Source organism: Pelobates fuscus, chromosome 1, assembly GCF_036172605.1.
Source record: "Pelobates fuscus isolate aPelFus1 chromosome 1, aPelFus1.pri, whole genome shotgun sequence".
Taxonomy (NCBI): Eukaryota; Metazoa; Chordata; class Amphibia; order Anura; family Pelobatidae; genus Pelobates; species Pelobates fuscus.
The window spans coordinates 207,151,241-207,171,507 of record NC_086317.1 but is presented as its reverse complement, the minus strand read 5'-3'; the positions used below and the strand labels follow the sequence as shown (position 1 = coordinate 207,171,507).

Here is a 20,267-nt window from a genome sequence, read left to right as displayed (position 1 = left end):
GTGAAGGGCACTTCATCACACATATATAAAAAATTAACCCCCCTCCCTCCCCCAGCCATGTGGCTCCCAAGATGGCGCTGCCTTTCTAAAGGCAGTGCATCATGGGGCATCTGGGGGTGTCCCTAGCCTGCCTCATCATAGGGGCAGGCTAGGGTCATCCAATTACAGGTTGCCCCAATAACAATTTAATTCCAAGTATGTTCCCCAGAGTTTGTGTTTCTGACCCTATGGCGTTCCTTTAACTAAAACCCTACACTATCTTTAACCGAAAAACATTAATCTTTGCCTTGCCCTAACCCTACCCCAACACGAAGTGTGACCCTAAATCTAACCCTCACTAACCCCTACCCAAAGGTAACCCACTGCTAATGTTTAACTGTATTTAACACAGTAGATAGTGGTATGTTGCCATCATCTACTTGCCATTTTCAGAATTACACTAAATGTAATTCTGAGTTAACTTGGTTCCAAGCAGATTATATAGAGATCTGTGCTGGGAAGCTATCCCCATATTGGCTGGGGACTTGCTGGGAGTCCATGCCGGGGTCTATTTAGACTCTGGAGGGTCTCCCCTGAGCAGCCTATACCCCACTAAAAACAGTGTGATCGCTTAGGCATGGTTTCATGCATGGATGTAAAGGGCCCTTTGCAGTGCTGACTTCCCTCAGTCTGGGTCCACTAAAAATGGTCACCCAGCACATTAAGGAGAGCCCCAAGTATGCATTGATACCTAGGGTTAGTTCTGTAAGTAGGGATTTAGCCCTGCTCACCATGCAATCTTTTAAATAGACATTTAAATTCTTATTTAAAGAGCAGTTTGCAGTGCTAGATTTCAGTGCTGCAAACAGCTCATCTATAAGTCTGGTTCCTCTAAAAATGTCCGCAGTAGACAGAGGGGAGTCCAGGTATTTATTGATTATGCAGGGCGTTCTATGCCACCTTACCAGGGCCGTCTTAATATAGATTGGACCCTGGGCAAGCATTTGCTTGGGCTCCCTAGTCCCCTTTGCCTATTAATAACTATCACAGTCACTGTGTCTGAGAGTGAGTCTGACAGTGAGTATCTTTGTTTTGAAATGTACGTCTCCGTGACCACGTGAATGTTTGTGTCCGGGGCCATATGTGTGGGGGGTAACTGTTTGCAATGTGTTGTGTGTATGGGGGGCTGCCTGTGGCTTTTGTGCATTAAGTTTATGGTGCAGCTGTGTTTTATGACTGTTTTCAGGGGGTGACTGTGACAGGGAGGGAAACGGGGAAACTGTGGAAAGGTGAGTGTGACAGGGCCAGATAGGTGAATGAGACAGGGTTGGGCGGTGAGTGTGACAGAGGGAGTGTCAAAGAGTTAGGGGGTGGTCGTGACTTGGTTGGAGGAAGGAGTGTGACAGGGCGAGAGGAGGTGAGTGAGCATGATACGATTAGGGGAGCTTTATGTCACAGGGTGAATGTGGCATGGTTGAGGAGATGAATATGACCGAATTGGAGGAGTTAATGTGATAGTGAGTGTGGCAGAGAGAAAAAGGTGACAGTGTGTGTGTGTGTGTGGGGGGGGGGGGGGGGAGGGGGGGGCGGGTGTATTTGTGTGTAGTGTTAGTGTTGGAATGCAAGTGCAGTGTTGGCATTGGAATGCATGGGTGTATGCACTGCCACACACACAGTTATTCACACACTCAGAAACATACAGACACACAAACACTCTGACACACAGGTAAACATACACAAACCGGTACATATACACAGACACATGGGTAAACATACACAAACATGTACTCATACACAAATAGGTACACATACAAAGGGTACATATACACTCTGACACACAGGTGCACATACACAGACATAGGCACACAGGTGCCTGACATATACACACATATATATGTACAAATGCATATAAACCGGTACATACATATACACATTATAATTTACATACTACCCTCCTGTTTACTTACTTATGATGCAGAAGGGTGGCTTCCCTGGAATCCAGTGGAAGCTGGCTGACCTAGGCTGATGGGAGTCTGAGGCACCAGGCTTCCTCAGCTCCTCTCCTGCTCTGCATGTGGTGCCTTCTCCTCTTATCCACATAGCACTCTTTCAGTTGGGAGGAATTGACCTGTCCAGCAGGCCGGTAGAACAAAGTGAAAGGGGCCCGGTCCGTGGGAATTTTAAATTGTTGCAGGCTCAAGGGGCAGCTGCTTTGGGCCCCCCAGGAATAACTGGGCCTGGGGCAGATGCCCCTTTTGCCCCTTGTTAAAGACGGTCCTGCACCTTACAGACTTTAGAGACCACTTCATGTAGGACGGCATAGAATGTCCAAATAGCGTTAAGGGGTTACCACTGAATGGAAGAACACCAACAGGGGATACTATAACCTCTTATGAGATGACACAGTTACAGTGTACCTTTAAATGGTGTGTGGTGCAAAAAAAGGCAATTTCTATTTGAATGCAGTTTTTTGAGATGCATTACCTTTATTTTTGATATGTGGGGTTACATCGTAGGTGAAATCGGATTTTCGAATTGAAATCAAAAAGGGCACAAGTGACACAAGCCGAAGTCCATTTAAACAGTGAAAACAAGTATGAAAGGCTATGTCAGGATTACTAAGGGATCCAGCACGCAGAATAATATCACACCTAGGATTAAGGATAACTTATAACCGGACCTTAGAATGGCCGGACTTAACATATCCAAGAATAGTCCGAATATTTGCCAAGGTCAGGGATACAGAACGAGACACAACGATGAGGGAAAGCCAAAAGTCAAGGATACCAGAAATCAGGGAAGTCAAACGAAGCCAAAATCAAATACCAGAAATATAACGATCAGGAACACTCTCTCGGATAACCAGCTAAGGGAAGCCACGACAGGGCACTGACCAAATGCTATTTTGAGTTTAACCCCTTAAGGACACATGACATGTGTGACATGTCATGATTCCCTTTTATTCCAGAAGCTTGGTCCTTAAGGGGTTAAATAACCCTCTTTAGGCTGTAATTGGCTGTGTTTAACCTCTGACCCCAAAATGTGCATGTGCATCTATGACGTGACGCTGTATGCACGTCTGTGCCATCTTTGACTTGGGCAAAGGTAGGTTTCTTTAAAAAAGTACGGTCCACAGCGGCCGGCACTCCTAGGAGCGTCGCACGTGCTGGGGACCGGAAAGGAGGGAGACCGGACAGCTACCCGCCGAGCCCAAGGTAAGTTTAGAGTATGTCTGACAGTTTGGCTGCTCTATTTGAGTGAAGCCACGCGATTAGACATGCTGGGAGCCATGACAGGCTGAAGTTGAGTTCTTTTCAGCTATGTTCTTATTATGAAGGCTGCTTATAAGATACTAGATCCATTTTAGAAAGGCACAATGGTATGTAGTAATTTTCAGTTTTAAAGTAGGAATGTCCAGAATGCCGGCTGGGCTTTAGATTATTTTGATGAGTCTTTGCTTATCTATAAGTAAAATGTTAAACTGTTTAATTCCTGAAGGACTGACTTGGCTGAAATATACTTGTTAATGAGTAAATATACACATTTTATTTTCCTCACTATTGTATCTCTTTTTTTTTTTTTTCAGGCCTGGCCAGTCTGGTCAACCATTGACCAGTCCTTGGTCAGCAGTGTGGGTGAAGATCGCCTCCAGTTGGGTTGGACTCCTTCTTTACTTGTGGACTCTTATTGCCCCTTTGGTACTATCTGACCGAGAATTCAACTAAATGTGGGATCTTCAAATTATATCTCTGGAACTTTTGTCTGCCCTTATTTAGTGTTCTCTTCTAGCATTGTTGATTAAGTTTTTTAAGATGCAAAATGGTAATTGGACTTCAATTTAATATGCAATATACGTTGGACTCTATAGTAAGGAAATTGCATGCAAGATCAATGCAGATTGTAAGTACTGCGGAGAAAAGGAAAAGCATGTGCTTTATGATCAGAAATATATCCACCTGTAATTTTTTCCTCCTGTTTTTTAAAATGCATAAATTGTAATTATGTTTGATGTCATGGTCTTTAAAAATTGGTCTTTATTTGTAGGTCAACTTCATGCTTGTAAATAACTGTACAATGTTCTATTTGTTTATCACATACTTATTTAAATTTAGTAGTTTCCGTTTTTTAGGAAGCAAAGTGCTGTCAGTTACCATTGTGTGCCTTCCGCAGTGCTTTAATGGGTCTGAATCTTGATACCTACCTCTTCTTTCTGGGCTGAGATTTATTTTTTTAACTAACTACCCAGCACAGCACAGTCCACAATCCCTTTTTTTTTTTTTTTTTTTTTTTTTTTTTTTGGTGCAGGGGGCAAATTTGAATGTGTTCTCTCAGCTCAAATAAGACCTTCTTTAATAAGAATTTACATTTATCACTACACTTGAAAATGTTTCCATTTTTTTTTTTGTCAGAAGTACATTTTTCTGCAAGAACAGAAAGTAATCCATCCCTTTAATATAAATTCTACAAAATATCAATATAGTAAGAAAAGCAATTCGAATATTAGGGTCTGGATAGGAATACAGTGTTTTTACATGGAAAAAAAAGGGGAACACACATTTTAACCTTTACCAGTTAGGTTATTGATTAAAGTGTAAGCTGTCAGGATTTCAAAGTGTATTTCAAGTTTTAGCCAAAATAGACACATTCGAAAAGTAATTTATAGATTGGCTGTTTTGACCTAAATTTTGAAAATCACTATGCCACTTTTTATGTTAATGAATAACATTGTCAGTATGCTAGTCTGTTTTCAGTCAAGGAATTGGGACAGTTCTGTTTGTTGAGAGGCATTGGGCAGGCCTAGTGGTCAGAGGAGTGTTTACAGTTTTCAAAATATTCAGGAGGTTTTTAACCCATCTAAGACAGATGCCTTAACTGACCTGTTACCTGCTGTAAATATATGTGTACTAATAGATCTGTGCTTCTATTTTCTCTGTTGTATAAAGATTTCCAGCATGCTTCTGATCTCCTTGAATGCCAGATAAATACAAAATATATATATATTTTAAACTAATTGCAAACTCTTAATTGCTGTGCTGATAGGAGAAGGCTATTTAACCCCTTAAGAACTTCTGGAATAAAATGGAATCATGACATGGCACACATGGCATGTGTCCTTAAGGGGTTAAGATGTCTCCAGTATGTGCACTGAATAATAACTACCGGTATTTTCAAACCTAGTATTTAAAAAAAAAAAAAAAAAAAAAAAGGAAAGAAAAGAAAACCCACAAAACTTAAAGCATTTAACCAATTAATATATTGATATCATTGTATTGCTTGCAGTAACTTACAACTTCAATAAAGGTTTGCTTTTCTTTTCAGTGGCAAAGATCCAAGGGATTTGTAGTTAGTAAACGGCTAAATGCCTAGTAACTGAAAACCTAGGATCTAGGTTATATTTATTTTTTTTCTGGTGAGAGATATAGTTGGCGGTGTTAAAGCCTTCTGTAATCACCTGTACAAGAACATGTATATGTATCAGTGCCGTCTTAAAAGTGCCTATTACTTGTCCTCTCTGTTATTACAAGGGCTTGAAATTCTCTGTGTGCCTTTATACACTCAGGAGAACATAAATGACATTTGCTACACGTAATATTTTGTAATATATTTTTACTATGTGTTACATGCAATTTGATAATGCCTGTTAAGTGAAAAATAAAGTGATTTAAATTTAACGTTGGACTGCACACTTATTCTCCAGTATACCTACATTAATGGTTGATCTTACTTTTTTCTAATTAAAAAAACAAAACACCAAGGAGCACCGCAGCTTGTTAAAGGATTATACATTAAACCGTGGAATTTCAAATTTTAGTCAAACTTGGCTTAATTTTGTTCACTAATTAGCGAGTAGTGGAAAATTGTAAACTAAACTGAAATGAAAGATGTAAGCTAAAATATCTGATTTGAAATTTTCTCCAAATACAATAGCCTAGATTTTGCAATTTGATTTCATGTATGTGCTAACATATTGTGAAACAACTTTTATAAATTGTGTTGTTCATAACTGCTACAGCGTTTGAGAATTTTTCCTACTCGAGAATTTTGACCTAAAACTGTTAGTCCAGTGTTTTTTAGGTTCACACTTAGATTCAGTTATAAAATACTTAATGTACATAAATGACCACAAGATGGCAACAGTTACACTGTATCCACTATGCTGCAGTAATTGATGAGACAATAAATGGCGGTCATATCAGGTCAGTCCTAAGGATTGAGAACAGAAACGGGTGAGAGGAAAGACACTCTGCTGTTTGACCTTTGGGCCACAATATATTGATATCGGTAACACTATAATTATCTCACCATTGTGCTACTTAAATAACACAGCAAGTGTACATACACTGTTCCAACTTATGAGGTTTGTATCCCACGGGATATTCAAGTACACAATGTAAGTCCAGAGTGTAATGGCATTTGGTAGTAAATTTTACAAGTAAATCAAAAATGTTCCTTCTGGTACACAGTTAAGTGGAATCTGTCACCTCCTAGGAAAATTAAATGTAAGCTCACATCTTTTTGTCCTGTAACTGGGTACCTCCATCTTGGCAATTGGCAGAGCAAGTATATAGAAGAAATTAAACAATTTTTTTTTATTTTTTTTGTCCTACTAACTTGCAGTGTTTGCCCTCACTGTGTCTGTGTTGAACTGGATTTTGTTGTAGTTTGCTAAATCTTTCATATACATTTAAAAGAAAATGGAGCATCACATGAAAAATGAACGCATGTTATAGGAGACTTTGTTCAATCCAATAAATAGGTGTCCTTTTAACTCTGTTCCTCAACAATGAAATGGTATAATTTTATACAGCAGATGTGAATAGTGTGCTAGTAAATGTATGATTTCACTTATGTATTTTAAGCATTTTACTACCTAATAAAAAAATGTATATGGCTGTTTAGGTAGGTTCTTATGCCATCACCAAATGTATTCACATGATTATTTGGGTAAGTGAGAATTACTTTGAATTTCAAAATTTAGGCCAAAATAGCCGAATAAGATTTTTTTTTTTTATATGTTAGTATTAAAGATCCTATAATCCCGAATATAAACTTTTTTTTTTTGGTTATACATTTATTTTTATTGCTCTGACCTCTGTCCACCACCCTTTACTGGTAAAAACGTTTAGTTAAGGTTTTTTCCCTATTACAATGCATAATTACATTTTATTCCTTCTGGAAAATGACCCTTTCATCCACACCTTTTTAGAATTACAGGTCCACTTTAAGAACATTACACCAAATTAAAATGAAGTCTAACTAGTTTATTGGTAGAACTTATTTTTTTAGCCTCACTAGAGTCAGACTAGTAAGAAACCAGGTAGCATGTTAACGGTTTCATGGCAACACTTGAAACTGAAATTATCCCTTATTCTACATTCCTAATAAATGTCTGATTTCAAGTAAACAGAAATATAGTATATGAAGGAGAGTAGAGTGTTAAGATAATAGACATGTCAGGCAATTTACCCCTATCAGGTGTCTTCACAGTGGTATTTTACAGTACGTCTTCATTAACACTGTTAGAAACTTTGGTGGTAGGCTCTATGCTTGCATGATAAAACATGATAAACCCTGTAATGAACCAGGGTCCTGAGATGTTATGGAGTAGTAGAGGGTCTAAGGTAATATTTAAAATTAAAGCATTTACATTTCCTAAATCGGTAAATAACCCCAAATATCAGGGTCATTATATTAAATGCTTAGCAAACTAACAAAGCAATCCATTTCAATCAGGACACAAATGCTTTAAAGAGGAGAAATGTAAATATTGGAGGTTGTGTATAAAAACTTTTTTTGGCACATTTTCCAATTGCACCTTATTTTGTGGTATTATTATTATTATTATTATTGCAATTTATATAGCGCCAACAGATTCCGTAGCGCTTTACAATATTATGAGAGGGGATTTAACTATAAATAGTACATTACAAATAAACTTACAGGAACAATAGGTTGAAGAGGACCCTGCTCGATCGAGCTTACATTCTATAGGATACGTTTCCTCTGTTAGTTTTCCATCTCTCATCTTTCAAGACTTCTCGAGGGCTTCACCGTTCCTGTGGAACTCACTTCCCTCCTCTGTTAGATGCTCACCCAGTCTCCACTCCTTCAAAAAATCATTAAAAACCCACTTCTTCACAAAAGCATGATTAAACTGTTAATAGCTCCTGACGGATTCCTCTCTTGCACGTGTCATTAGTCTAATACTATCCTTACATTTTGTGTCACTGTACTCCACTCCCTCTAGTATGTAAGCTCATTGAGCAGGGCCCTCAACAGGCCCTGTTCCTGTGTGTCCAACTTGTCTGGTTACAACTACATGTTTGTTCGCCCACCCATTGTAAAGCGCTGCGGAATTTGTTGGCGCTATATAAATAATAACATAATAATATTTAATGTTCTTTTTCTTCACTTGCACCTCTGCATTTTTTTCTGTCTGATTTTATTACATCACTTTTAATTTAGCTTATTTTTTTTGTTTCATATAAACCGTGTTTGTTTCTTTACATTTTCTTTTTATTTTCAATAACATTTTCCCATTATTATTATGGTAAATGCATTTTTGAAATTGTCTTTTTTTATTTCAACCAATAGTTTGATTTATCAGGAAACAGAGGACATAAATTCTAAAATTAAGAAGAAGAAAAAAAAACACAACAGCGGGATAACTGAGTTGTGAGGTAAGTAAATGTTGTATTCTACCACAATTTTGGTGCATGTCAGATGGTAAGAAATCTAAAGGCTTCAATGTGATAAATGGTTGGAGTAACCATTTTATACATAAAAAAAAAGATATATGTGGTTGAAACCGGCACAGTTGTAAAAACTACTAAAAATAAATTTTCCAACACAATCTCCAATGTTTTTTTCATGAACTGCACAAATTCTGTTTAATGACAGAAAAAGCCAGATATAACCATGATTGACATGGAGATGAGTTCAATGTTGGAGAAGAGCGCTGTAAAATATTAAATGTAAAAATTGTGACTGCCATTTGCTAGACATCGTTTACTATAGGCATATGTTAAGAAACTAAGGAAGTCTTCTTTTAAAGGAGATGGGAGAAGTAAAGACTGATAAAGCAGTATTAACCCCTTAAGGACACATGACGTGTGTGACACGTCATGATTCCCTTTTATTCCAGAAGTTTGGTCCTTAAGGGGTTAAAGGACCACTCCAAGCACCTTGACCACTTCAGTGATTTGAAGTAGTCATGGTGCCTGATGTCTGTACAGCGAGTTCTGGTTGGCTAATGTCAATCCTGTGCATGTTAAGCATCTGTCCTTAACATTTTCAATAACATTTTCCCATTATTATTATGGTAAATGCATTTTTGAAATTGTCTTTTTTTTATTTCAACCAATAGTTTGATTTATCAGGAAACAGAGGACATAAATTCTAAAATTAAGAAGAAGAAAAAAAAACACAACAGCGGGATAACTGAGTTGTGAGGTAAGTAAATGTTGTATTCTACCACAATTTTGGTGCATGTCAGATGGTAAGAAATCTAAAGGTTTCAATGTGATAAATGGTTGGAGTAACCATTTTATACATAAAAAAAAAGATATATGTGGTTGAAACCGGCACAGTTGTAAAAACTACTAAAAATAAATTTTCCAACACAATCTCCAATGTTTTTTTCATGAACTGCACAAATTCTGTTTAATGACAGAAAAAGCCAGATATAACCATGATTGACATGGAGATGAGTTCAATGTTGGAGAAGAGCGCTGTAAAATATTAAATGTAAAAATTGTGACTGCCATTTGCTAGACATCGTTTACTATAGGCATATGTTAAGAAACTAAGGAAGTCTTCTTTTAAAGGAGATGGGAGAAGTAAAGACTGATAAAGCAGTATTAACCCCTTAAGGACACATGACGTGTGTGACACGTCATGATTCCCTTTTATTCCAGAAGTTTGGTCCTTAAGGGGTTAAAGGACCACTCCAAGCACCTTGACCACTTCAGTGATTTGAAGTAGTCATGGTGCCTGATGTCTGTACAGCGAGTTCTGGTTGGCTAATGTCAATCCTGTGCATGTTAAGCATCTGTCCTTAACATTGACAGCCAATGGCAGCATGGCCCCTTCCACCCATGTTTTGCCCACAACTTGACCTCACTGACATATTACCCTCTAAAGCAGGTGGGCTTGATGTTAGCGGAGGTGGATCGGGCTGTATGGTGAACTTGTACATGAGGCTAGAACACATTTTAGTTACTTGCTAATTTTACCACAGTACCAGCGGGTGATTTTCTCTCTAATTTGGCATTTGTGGTTACAGTCCGATCCAACAAATGAAATTCTGAACGTTTTGCAGTCTTCAATGTATTTTGTTTTTCTTTACAATAATTTTAGATAATACAATGTACAAATAAATCAATTTTGCATTTATATACTTTCCCATTCATTTAGCAGTGTGACTGTATGCAACATAATCAAAATGTAGCCAAATAAGCATCTCCTCTAGGGTTCAATAACCATCACCTATCTCAATGAACAATCTGGCTGCTGTGGGGTGACGTCATTATGTGGGAAAATTGCTAAAACTGGAGCAATCACCATGGACACCAAATGGAATGTTCCTGCTGATTGTTCCACCTGTAGAACCTTATCACCGACCAAAACTGCTAACATACATCCCCCCCCCCCCCCCCCCCAAGTTTTATATGCATGTTATTGTCACTAGACTCCATTGCAATGCATAAATACAAAAATTCTTATTCCTGGAATTCGTATAAGATGAAATAAAATAAGTATATGGGTAGTATTTGTAATTTACTCTATTAAAAATTATTAGCTCTCATATTTCCTACTGCAGGCAATAGTGGTTCAATTCCACTCACAACCGGGAAGTGCTCTCCACTACCCCTATAATTCAGTGGGTACTTCAAACTCACGGTGCTCGTCAGAAGGAAGTGAGCCGTACCACCTATCGGTATAGGGAAACTCGGCTCATGCTCCTCCTCTCCCCCTCCTCTCCAGTAGGCGCGGCCAGACTTTGGTTGACAGCAGTGAAGTGCGGGCAATACCACTTCCCTTCACAGGGGTGTTCCGTGTCGGTTGGGACGGCCGGGACCGAGGTGTGAACCGGGGATGTGGGGAGGCGGCATGACAGCCCCGGCTCACCCTGCTCCTCCGCCCGGGCCTGCCTGGGAAACGGCGGGCGCTGCAGCAGCACCGTGACGTCACCCAACCGCAGGGCTGGGGACATATGACATCATTTGAGGTGAGTGCAGCCTGGCAACAGGGCCTCAAATACTGTATGTCAGCATGTGCATGTTTCTATACAGGGTAATGACCATCACACTCCCACTGTTTACATCTGGGATTAACATTGAGGACAGTATGGATATCAGTAATGTACTGTGTGTGGGTATGAAAACAATCCATGTGTATACATATAAACACTGTGTGTGTAATATGCGTGTAAATTATATATATATATATAGACACACACAAAGTCTGCATATATATATAGCTGAGCATGCATCAGGTATTTGAGCATTCATTGTAATATTTAATAATGGGATATTATAGACATATTGGACCCTATTTATAAAGCACAATAATGCAAAATGCTGAGATGATTCCCTAAATAAACAAATGAGATGTACCAGCTTATTACACTGTTTTTGGCATTTTGACCCTGAAATTGCTTTTATTTATTCGACCCAATGCATGCATAGTTTTATTTACACAGTTGATACAAACAGAGGGCATTGTAAGTGTCACTGGGAGGAATGTTAATTCCTCGCCAGTTGTCACATTTTCAGCAGGACAGTGTCGATTTTGGGTTTCGGTCATGTGTATTTTGTTTCTCTGGTATTCCTATTCTGGCATAGCAATGTAAGCTTTTCCAGTGTGCTTCCATAGTGCTCTGCATATGGACTTGCCCCGGTTAGCTGCTCTTGAGGACTGCCTGGCACCCCTAGAAAGTACAAATACACTCCCCTTTTACATTTGAGATCATTACCTGTAACACAAATTACATCATTGACATGTCCTCCTGTCCAGCTCTTGCCTCTTTTCCTGGCATTAAACTTATCAATTTTGGTAAGTAGGAAAGTTAAAGGGACAGTATAGGCACCAAGGCCACTTAAAGGACCACTATAGGCACCCAGACCACTTCAGCTTAATGAAGTGGTCTGGGTGCCAGGTCCAGCTAGGATTAACCCTTTCTTCTATAAACATAGCAGTTTCAGAGAAACTGCTATGTTTATAATAGGGTTAATCCAGCCTCTAGTGGCTGTCTCATTGACAGCCGCTAGAGGCGCTTCCTCCTTTATTCCATTGTTTTTGCGTGATATTTCCTCTGTTGAAACCTTGCCAGCATGACGGATCCCCTATACTCCGGCTGAGTATGTCCGTTATAAATCTCCCGAGTCCCAAGTGCAATAGTGATTATAGCTCCCAATTCCCCAAACATCAGCCTAGACTTGATGAAGGGTAGAAACGAATGTGTCTAATCATATCCATATGGCCCACTTATATACAAAACCAGGATGCAATGAACCACGCCCAGAAAACTCCCACAAAATGTCCACAAATTCCAGTGTCAACATAAAATTTTAGAACACATAAAAATACATAATAAACATATAGGAACCCCCACAACTATTATATCCCCGGATAGCCTGGATCTGAGTGCCCAGGTTGTCCAAATAGCGCTTAGATCCCACGAATACAGTCAAATCGGCACCGGGGTAAAATTTTGACCGACCGCTCATGAGGCGTCTGCCCAAATCAGTTCCATAGTTTTAGTGGTAGCGATCGGTCAATTTTGGGAGTTCCAAAACGACCAAAAAGGCGAATGGTTCTCCTGGCTCATAGGTAGCATTTGTTCGTCTTGTTCGTATGAACAAACCTACCGAACAATGCTCTCCTGGCTTGTAGCGGGAAGAAGCAGGCATTCATATATGGTTTCATCGGTGTTCGTGCGGTTGAGTGTCTGACTTAGAGTTGCAGACACTCGACGACCAAGTCCCACTGCATGCATTTGTGCAACAAGATGGCCGCCGTTTTCTCCAGCACATGGCGTTGTTATACGAACGGCGGCCACACGGAGAGAGTACTTAATCCTGTGGTTTCTTTGAAGTTAATGAGCCGGGGGTGTGGTTAGTGTTCGGTAGATTTATGTACCGAATACAGGGAAAACCTGAATGAGGTTCAGGGACCTGTTAGTGAATTTAGGAGGAGGACATCTTCTGTGCAGGCAAAATAATGGGTTTGTCACAGCCCAGATTTCTAATTTTTTCCCAAAATATTGTATTGATCTGGTTTCTCCATATTTGGGAAAATCTGGTTTATTTTTAATCAATATTTGAATTCTTATTTTTTTTAATAACAATGGAGAGACCAAAGAAAAGTTGCGACTCATTTAACACACAATGTACAAATATTTAATGTACACCTAGTATACCAACAGGAAAGAAGTTACTGTTTCCCATTAAGAGATATGTGTAGTATATTTTACACCTAATGAGAGAGAGACACCTTTTTTGCAGCTGCTGCAGGTTTTTGTATCCTAGCAACTTTAGTGTGGCTACAAGTGTTTGCCAGGGCAACATATCTATTTTTCAAGATATAGCTTGGATGTAATCCAAACCACGTTCTCATAAACTGTATTTCTGTCAGAAGTTGCACATGTGTAGGGTGTTTTCATTAAAGGAACACTCAAAACATCGTAATCGTTGCATCATGCTGTTTTGGTTATCGTGCCCCGGCTGCATCTCACAATAAGATTTAAAACCGTTTTAGCACGGTTTGACAACTTACCTTGGCGCGCTTGTTCTATCAAAATCCCCTACCCTATAAAAATTCTCTATCCTCATCACTTTCAGTTGATGCTGCTGCACTGGAAGTAAGCTGAATCAGCTGTAGGTCCGCTTACCTGTGTGGGATGCCTGCTCCCCATCAGGAGGGGGTATGGGATTCTTATGGTGCGCTGTGCACAGCACGGGCTTTGGTGCTGGAATGTTGCGAGTGTGCATGGGGGTGGAGGGAGCGTGTTAGTGACGAACTGCGTATGCGCAGTATTGGGGTAGGATATTTCTCAAACTGCGAATGCACATGCACCTAAATCAGGTATGCAGTAAGCATGCACAGTATAGGATAGGACAGGGGTAGGCAACCTGTGGCACTGTACCATGCACAGCACTCGAGGTGTCTTTGTACGGCACTCAAGGTTTGCTAGCCAAACACGCACTGGCCTATCAGGAGTCCCAGTGAAACTTCAGATATCTGCTAATACGAAAAGGTGGTGAAGGACAATCCTCAATTTATGCATTGAAGCACACAGAGGAAGTGATCTAAGATCGCTTCATTCCAACACTTGTGAATGGGTATCCAGACTGCAGTAGAGCGGCCCGCAGCTGCTATTGCAGCTCCTGTCCTTGACCTGTACCTGGCCAGCCTGATCCACTGGAACCCAGGCAATCCACCCACACTGCTAGATATACACAGAGCTGCAGAATAACCCTCCCCTCATACAAACAATGCAAACAACCCACAAACAAACACAACACACAATCAGCACAAACTCAATACAACTAACAATCTACATATATGCACACAACCCCACATGCAGCCTCATATGCAATACCCCAAACAGCCCCACACATACAAACACTACTGTAACGGATCGCCTGGCACCCCGACTTGGTACCTCCGTTAATGGATGCTCCTAGTGCTTCCTGAGGACTCCAAGCACTCTGGCAGACACCATAATCACCGAATCCGAGAAACCTTTAAATTCTCCCAAGCGTATGAATGCTGTAGACCATTGAATAGGAACCATACGAATAGGCTTGTACTCCTAGCAGTCAACTGGAACAGCATACAATAAATCCTTCCCCCAATAATGAGACGACACATCACTTTGAGGGTAAAACAGGAACTCTGGACTGGCTCATCCAGCCTGGCTTTTATTACACTAATCCACATACAGGCCACACCCAGGGGGAGGCATAAAATAACCAATCACATACATGGTTCAGCCCACACATCCCCTCCCCTCAGATAACATTAAACTCAATTATCCGGTACACTTTTTCAGCCAAGTTCTGGATGTACCCCAAAACCCGGGGGTACACCTTTAAATCCAGCATCGCTGGATAGCCCTTATTCAGGGGGACAACATATCCAAAATTCAAGTAATTCGGATGAATGGTTCGTGAGATATGGGGTTCCAAAGATTTGCCCGACCGCATGGGTAAAGTATCCGAAAACAGTTCCATGCATTTTGGCCCTGCGGTCGGTCACAAACAAGGGAATGAAAACAGGCGAATTGCCTGTGTTATAGAGCCTGGAGAGGGTTTGAATGAATTCCCTTGTTTATGGGGCTCTTTCTACCGAACGGCGGGTCATTCGGTAGTTTCCATACAAATTTCTGGAAGTATGGAGGTCTCAGCGGTGTTTGCCTAGTCAAGTGTCCGATTTTAGTTCCAGACACTCGACGGCAAAACACCGCTGTTCGGTAGTTTAAGATGGCCGCCGCCACGTGTTTGTTTCCCGAATGGCGGCCACCCAGAGGACAAAGACCACACTGCACTGATTGCCAATTACCTGTTTGCAACATTGTTGCAAACGGTAATTGGAGGCACACTCATTCCTGGGTGGTCTGGTTGTTCGGTAGTTTCACTCAATATACTGAATGGAGTGATTCTACCGAACAATCAGAATGCTGCATACAAATCACCCAGGATAAACTTAACACATCTATAAATACATATATAATATTACAGGCAGTACACTTGAATATGCTTCACAGTCTTAAAGGGACAGTAGTCCCAAAAGTCCCAATATGTCCATAGATGCTGTTAAAAGGGCCAGTAGCAGCAATATACAGTACAATATGCCCCAAATAACCCAGGGGCCATAGTCAGTAGGTAGGAGGCTAGCAAACAGGCTTCTCCAGGGCCCAGTGGCGAGGTTGGTTTCGCCACAACTACCAAATACACAATGTGACATATCCATCCACACACACAATTCCATAAGCAGCCCCCATATACAGCCCACATTCATAGGTATCCTGCACGATACCACAAACTACTCATGAACATATACAATATAGTAGCTCATATACGCACAAATACAACGATACAAAGCAACTGCAGTATAACTAAGACAAGCAGAATATGGCAACATACACACCTCAATTTAAAAAAAAAAAAATTAAGACTGGCACGCTACGGGACATCACAGTGCTGGGAAACTACACATGCTCCGTAGCACCATCAGAAAACCCTACCCTGACACTGCATATGCACATTTGTGATGTCATTAGGAAACGTATATTAACAAAGGATAGGTGGGCACACCCATTAAAACAGTCGTCGCCATTAGATGAAGAACATTAATGAAAGTAATGGTGCTCACTCCAAAAGCCCCATTTCCAGGAGGCTATACATATAATCATATAATACTAGAAGGAGGAGCACAACCAAGTAAAATACAAAAAAACTTTATTACACACAAAACACACTTGTATAACCATCAATATAGATATCAAAGAATAAGAAATGTTATAACATCTCTATCCAGTATGCAAACAATAATTGCAGATGTCAAAAATAAAGAAAAACAATATTGATCAAAAAATGATCAAATTAAAGTGGTATAACCAATTGTCAAGAACAGCAATATTAAGATACCCCACTCCAGGGGGAACTCAGGCACACATGTAAGCCAACATCCAGCTGATTCGGCATCACTTCCGGTGCAGCCTTGTCACCAGAAGACATGGTGATAGGAATTTTTATCGGGTAGGGAAATTTGATAGAACACCCTGAAGGAGAAGGTGGATTCCTTTATAGAACAGTGCTGGATGATGCAGGACTGCTCTCATTCGCTGTCAGCTACTCATTCAACCAGTAAGCTAGGCCCTGCATCACCTATGCTTTACAGAGATATTGGGCTTCTGCCTTGCTTTACAGGCAAGACCACATGCTAAAATGGTGTGACATCTTACTGTGAGGTGATGTCCTGGGTTCTCCTATCACCATGACTTCTATATTGGTCTGTGGTTGTTGAAACTGGAAACAGAGCAGGGAAATATAACTCTTGGGTCAAACTGTAATAAGCTGTGAATCAGAAAATGTTTCATATAAGGCTAATTTAGTCTAAAACTTGCTATTCCCTGGTTTAATTCTGTTTTAGTGACTAACACTGATAGGAGTTTTTTATTTTATCGTTCACTCCCTCTGACATTCCTATTTACTTACACATGCATTATACTTGCAAAAGAACCACACATTTTACAAAGGGTAATGTGTTAGGAATTAGATAATATCTACCATTGAGTGCAAAAAAAAAAAAAAAGTTCAGTTTTATTAATATACATAGCATCCGTTCACTATAGCCAGTGATGGTTTTACCCGCTATTAAAGTGCCTTTCTTCAGTTACTATAGTAACATTCTAGGAACTTTGCCAGATGAATGTTTCTATATTTTCATTCATACTATTCTATTATTGTGGCCAATTTGCCAAGACAAAAAAAATGTGCCTGAAAAAAATGGGGTAGAGAAGCAAGAACACCCAACACATTTGTAGATGTAAAAATTATATTTATTATTAAAAGAAAAAATAGGGAGAAAAAAATTCTGTAATAAGTACTGATGCAATATGCCTTCCCTTCACAAGCTGAATTTAAGTAGACTTTTCCTTCACAATGACAGCAGATAAATGCATACATCAAAATATTTAGGATTGAGTGTTAATATACAGTTTAGTAGGTTCAGGTCCACGAGTAACTCAAAATGCAATCAGTTTTACTCAGCTGGTGTAACAAAGAAAAAAGGGTTAGGTGCTGTCTGTTAGTTGCACATTTCTCGAAAGCTGTTGGTAGCTCACTGATTGCACATGTTGCCCCTAGTATCCTCCTGTGTGTAGAATTCCAGAGTGTGCAAGGAATGCATTTTACAGGCCTGTGAAGAATTCAATTCTTGTAATGGGCTGTTAACAATGATTAACATAAACATTTCTATCCACATCTGCGTACATAGACTGGTGAATGCCCGGTTAGGCACACCTGCTTGCCTAACATACTAGGTGCATATGTACAGCGCTGCGGAATATGATGGAGCTATATGAATAATAAAAGAATAATAATAATGTGGAATATTTATACACACGTTTTCCCCCAAATGTGCATTATTCTATGACATTGTTGTATATGGTGCAGTATACCTAGGATAGTTTTTTTTAACCTGAGATGTCCATCTACATGTTTTTGAGCATCATGTGCTTGTCATGTAGTTCTGTGTCAATGACTGTGCTGTCTATTTGCAACCCAGTTCACAGACTGTGTGTTCCTTTTTAGTGCCAATTAAAGTTAGAGAGAGATGTATTCTCAAATACATTCCAGTACACAAGTAGGATGAATCTTGGAAAGCAAAGGAGTAGGTACAATTCTTCCTTTGACTAAATTGCTCCAGGGGGCAGTCTCATAGCTGACGTTATTTTTACAAATTGCAGCAGTTTTATAAGCCTCTCTAGAAAGGAAGACATGGAGCTGGATACTCTCTGAACATACCTTTATAATGATGTACTTAGAGTACTGCAGTACTTAGAGCTTTCCTTTAAAGATGAAGTCTAGTTTAAAAAAGTATATATATTTTTGAATGCACCTAAACTTAAAAAAATAATGCATTTGTTTTTAAAAAATATTTTCCTAATCCCTGAAATCCCACCTCTTATGCAAAGTGTTGCAATTACGCTCTGTAGTATCAAATCAAATGCTTCATAGAGAAGCATTGTGGACACTGAGCAAAAACAACAACAAAAAAGGAAAATATATTGCATTACCAACACCTTCTTGTCTTTAGGACATTCTATGCTGTCAGAAGTAGTGATCTTTAAAATCCATTAAGATTGCATGGAACTTCGTCCATTTTAAAGGCTAGCATGGTTATACCTCTGCTAGTAGCAGGAAGATCCAGGTATCTGGGACTACCCTCAGTTTGGGGGAGGAGGGGGGGGGGGGAGGCAGGGGGGCATATTTAATGGCCACTGATTATTTTTCCCACAAAGAGAGGGAGACCAATGGTGTCTATAAAGACCATGATTGTGTCTCCCTGCATGTAATTTATTAAAGGACCACTCTAGTGCCAGGAAAACATACTCGTTTTTCTGGCACTAGAGTGCCCTGAGGGTGCCCCCACCCTCAGGGACCCACTCCCGCCGGGCTCTGAGGGGAGGAAGGGGTTAAACTTACCTCTTTCTCCAGCGCCGGGCGGGGAGCTTTCCTCCTCCTCCTCTTCTTCCTCGCGACGTCATCGGCTGAATGCGCATGCGCGGCAGGAGCCGCGCTCGCATTCAGCCGGTCGCATAGGAAAGCATTCATAATGCTTTCCTATGGACGCTTGCGTGCTCTCACTGTGATTTTCACAGTGAAAAGCACGCAAGCGCCTCTAGCGGCTGTCAATGAGACAGCCACTAGAGGCTCTGGAGGCTGGCTTAACCCTCAGTATAAACATAGCAGTTTCTCTGAAACTGCTATGTTTATAAAAAAAAAGGGTAAAGGCTAGCTGGACCTGGCACCCAGACCACTTCATTAAGCTGAAGTGGTCTGGGTGCCTAGAGTGGTCCTTTAACAAAGTGAAAAGACACGTCAAGTGCTTTCACCCCAGAGTCAACTCTACTCTCTGATCCTGCAACAGTAAAGGTCTGGGCACACATTGGAGAAGATCCAAAAGATTTTTTGAATCACAATAGTCAGTGTTTCATCTTTTAAAAAAGAAAAAAAATTGAGTCAAAACATTACCTATTTTAATTGTGAGTTCACCTCAGTTTTCTTTTTATAGAAAAGAAAATTCAGGGCATGATCATTGCAAAGGGTGGATCTTAAACAAGGTTCCTTTTCAGTAGACAAGATAATATATCCACAAACTGCATCAGGTCAAAGGATAACCAAATGGAGACACCCATATTACAATCTGGCACAAGGTAAAAAAAAACTAAACAAAAAACAAAACATTTTTTTTTAATAAATAAAGGCAAGTAGTAAAGGTGGGGGTAATATTATTTGTATATAAGATACATAATTAAAGGCATCAAATGGCAGTGTCAAATTTTTAAATAGTGGATAATTTAAAAACCATATGAAATAAAATCCTCACATGTTGCTGTAATTGGCCCTAATATGCTTCTCCTATATCAAACAATTCTTGTTTTGATTTCTTCCTTCTTTGTCTAACATTATCTAATGCCATGCTGAGACTGCAGAGTCATGATCAGTGTGCCAAAACCACTCCATTAGTTGTTTTGGTGCTTGGAGAGTCCCTTT

General features: G+C 39.9%; 2 protein-coding genes across 3 annotated transcripts in view; both read left to right on the top strand.

The window, feature by feature from the left end:
• The window catches only part of SERINC2 (serine incorporator 2), a 65,202-nt gene extending 60,946 nt beyond the window's left edge, over positions 1-4,256 (top strand). Inside the window, exon 10 of the mRNA XM_063453923.1 lies at positions 3,566-4,256. Coding sequence (XP_063309993.1) covers positions 3,566-3,704 — 139 coding nt within the window. The 3' untranslated portion in view covers positions 3,705-4,256. The remainder of the gene's footprint in view (positions 1-3,565) is intronic.
• Positions 4,257-10,985: 6,729 nt separating this feature from the next.
• The window catches only part of HIVEP3 (HIVEP zinc finger 3), a 318,984-nt gene continuing 309,702 nt past the window's right edge, over positions 10,986-20,267 (top strand). For both annotated transcript variants that reach the window (XM_063453898.1, XM_063453890.1), the window contains exon 1: positions 10,986-11,209. The gene's annotated coding sequence lies outside the window, so the exon portion shown is untranslated. The remainder of the gene's footprint in view (positions 11,210-20,267) is intronic.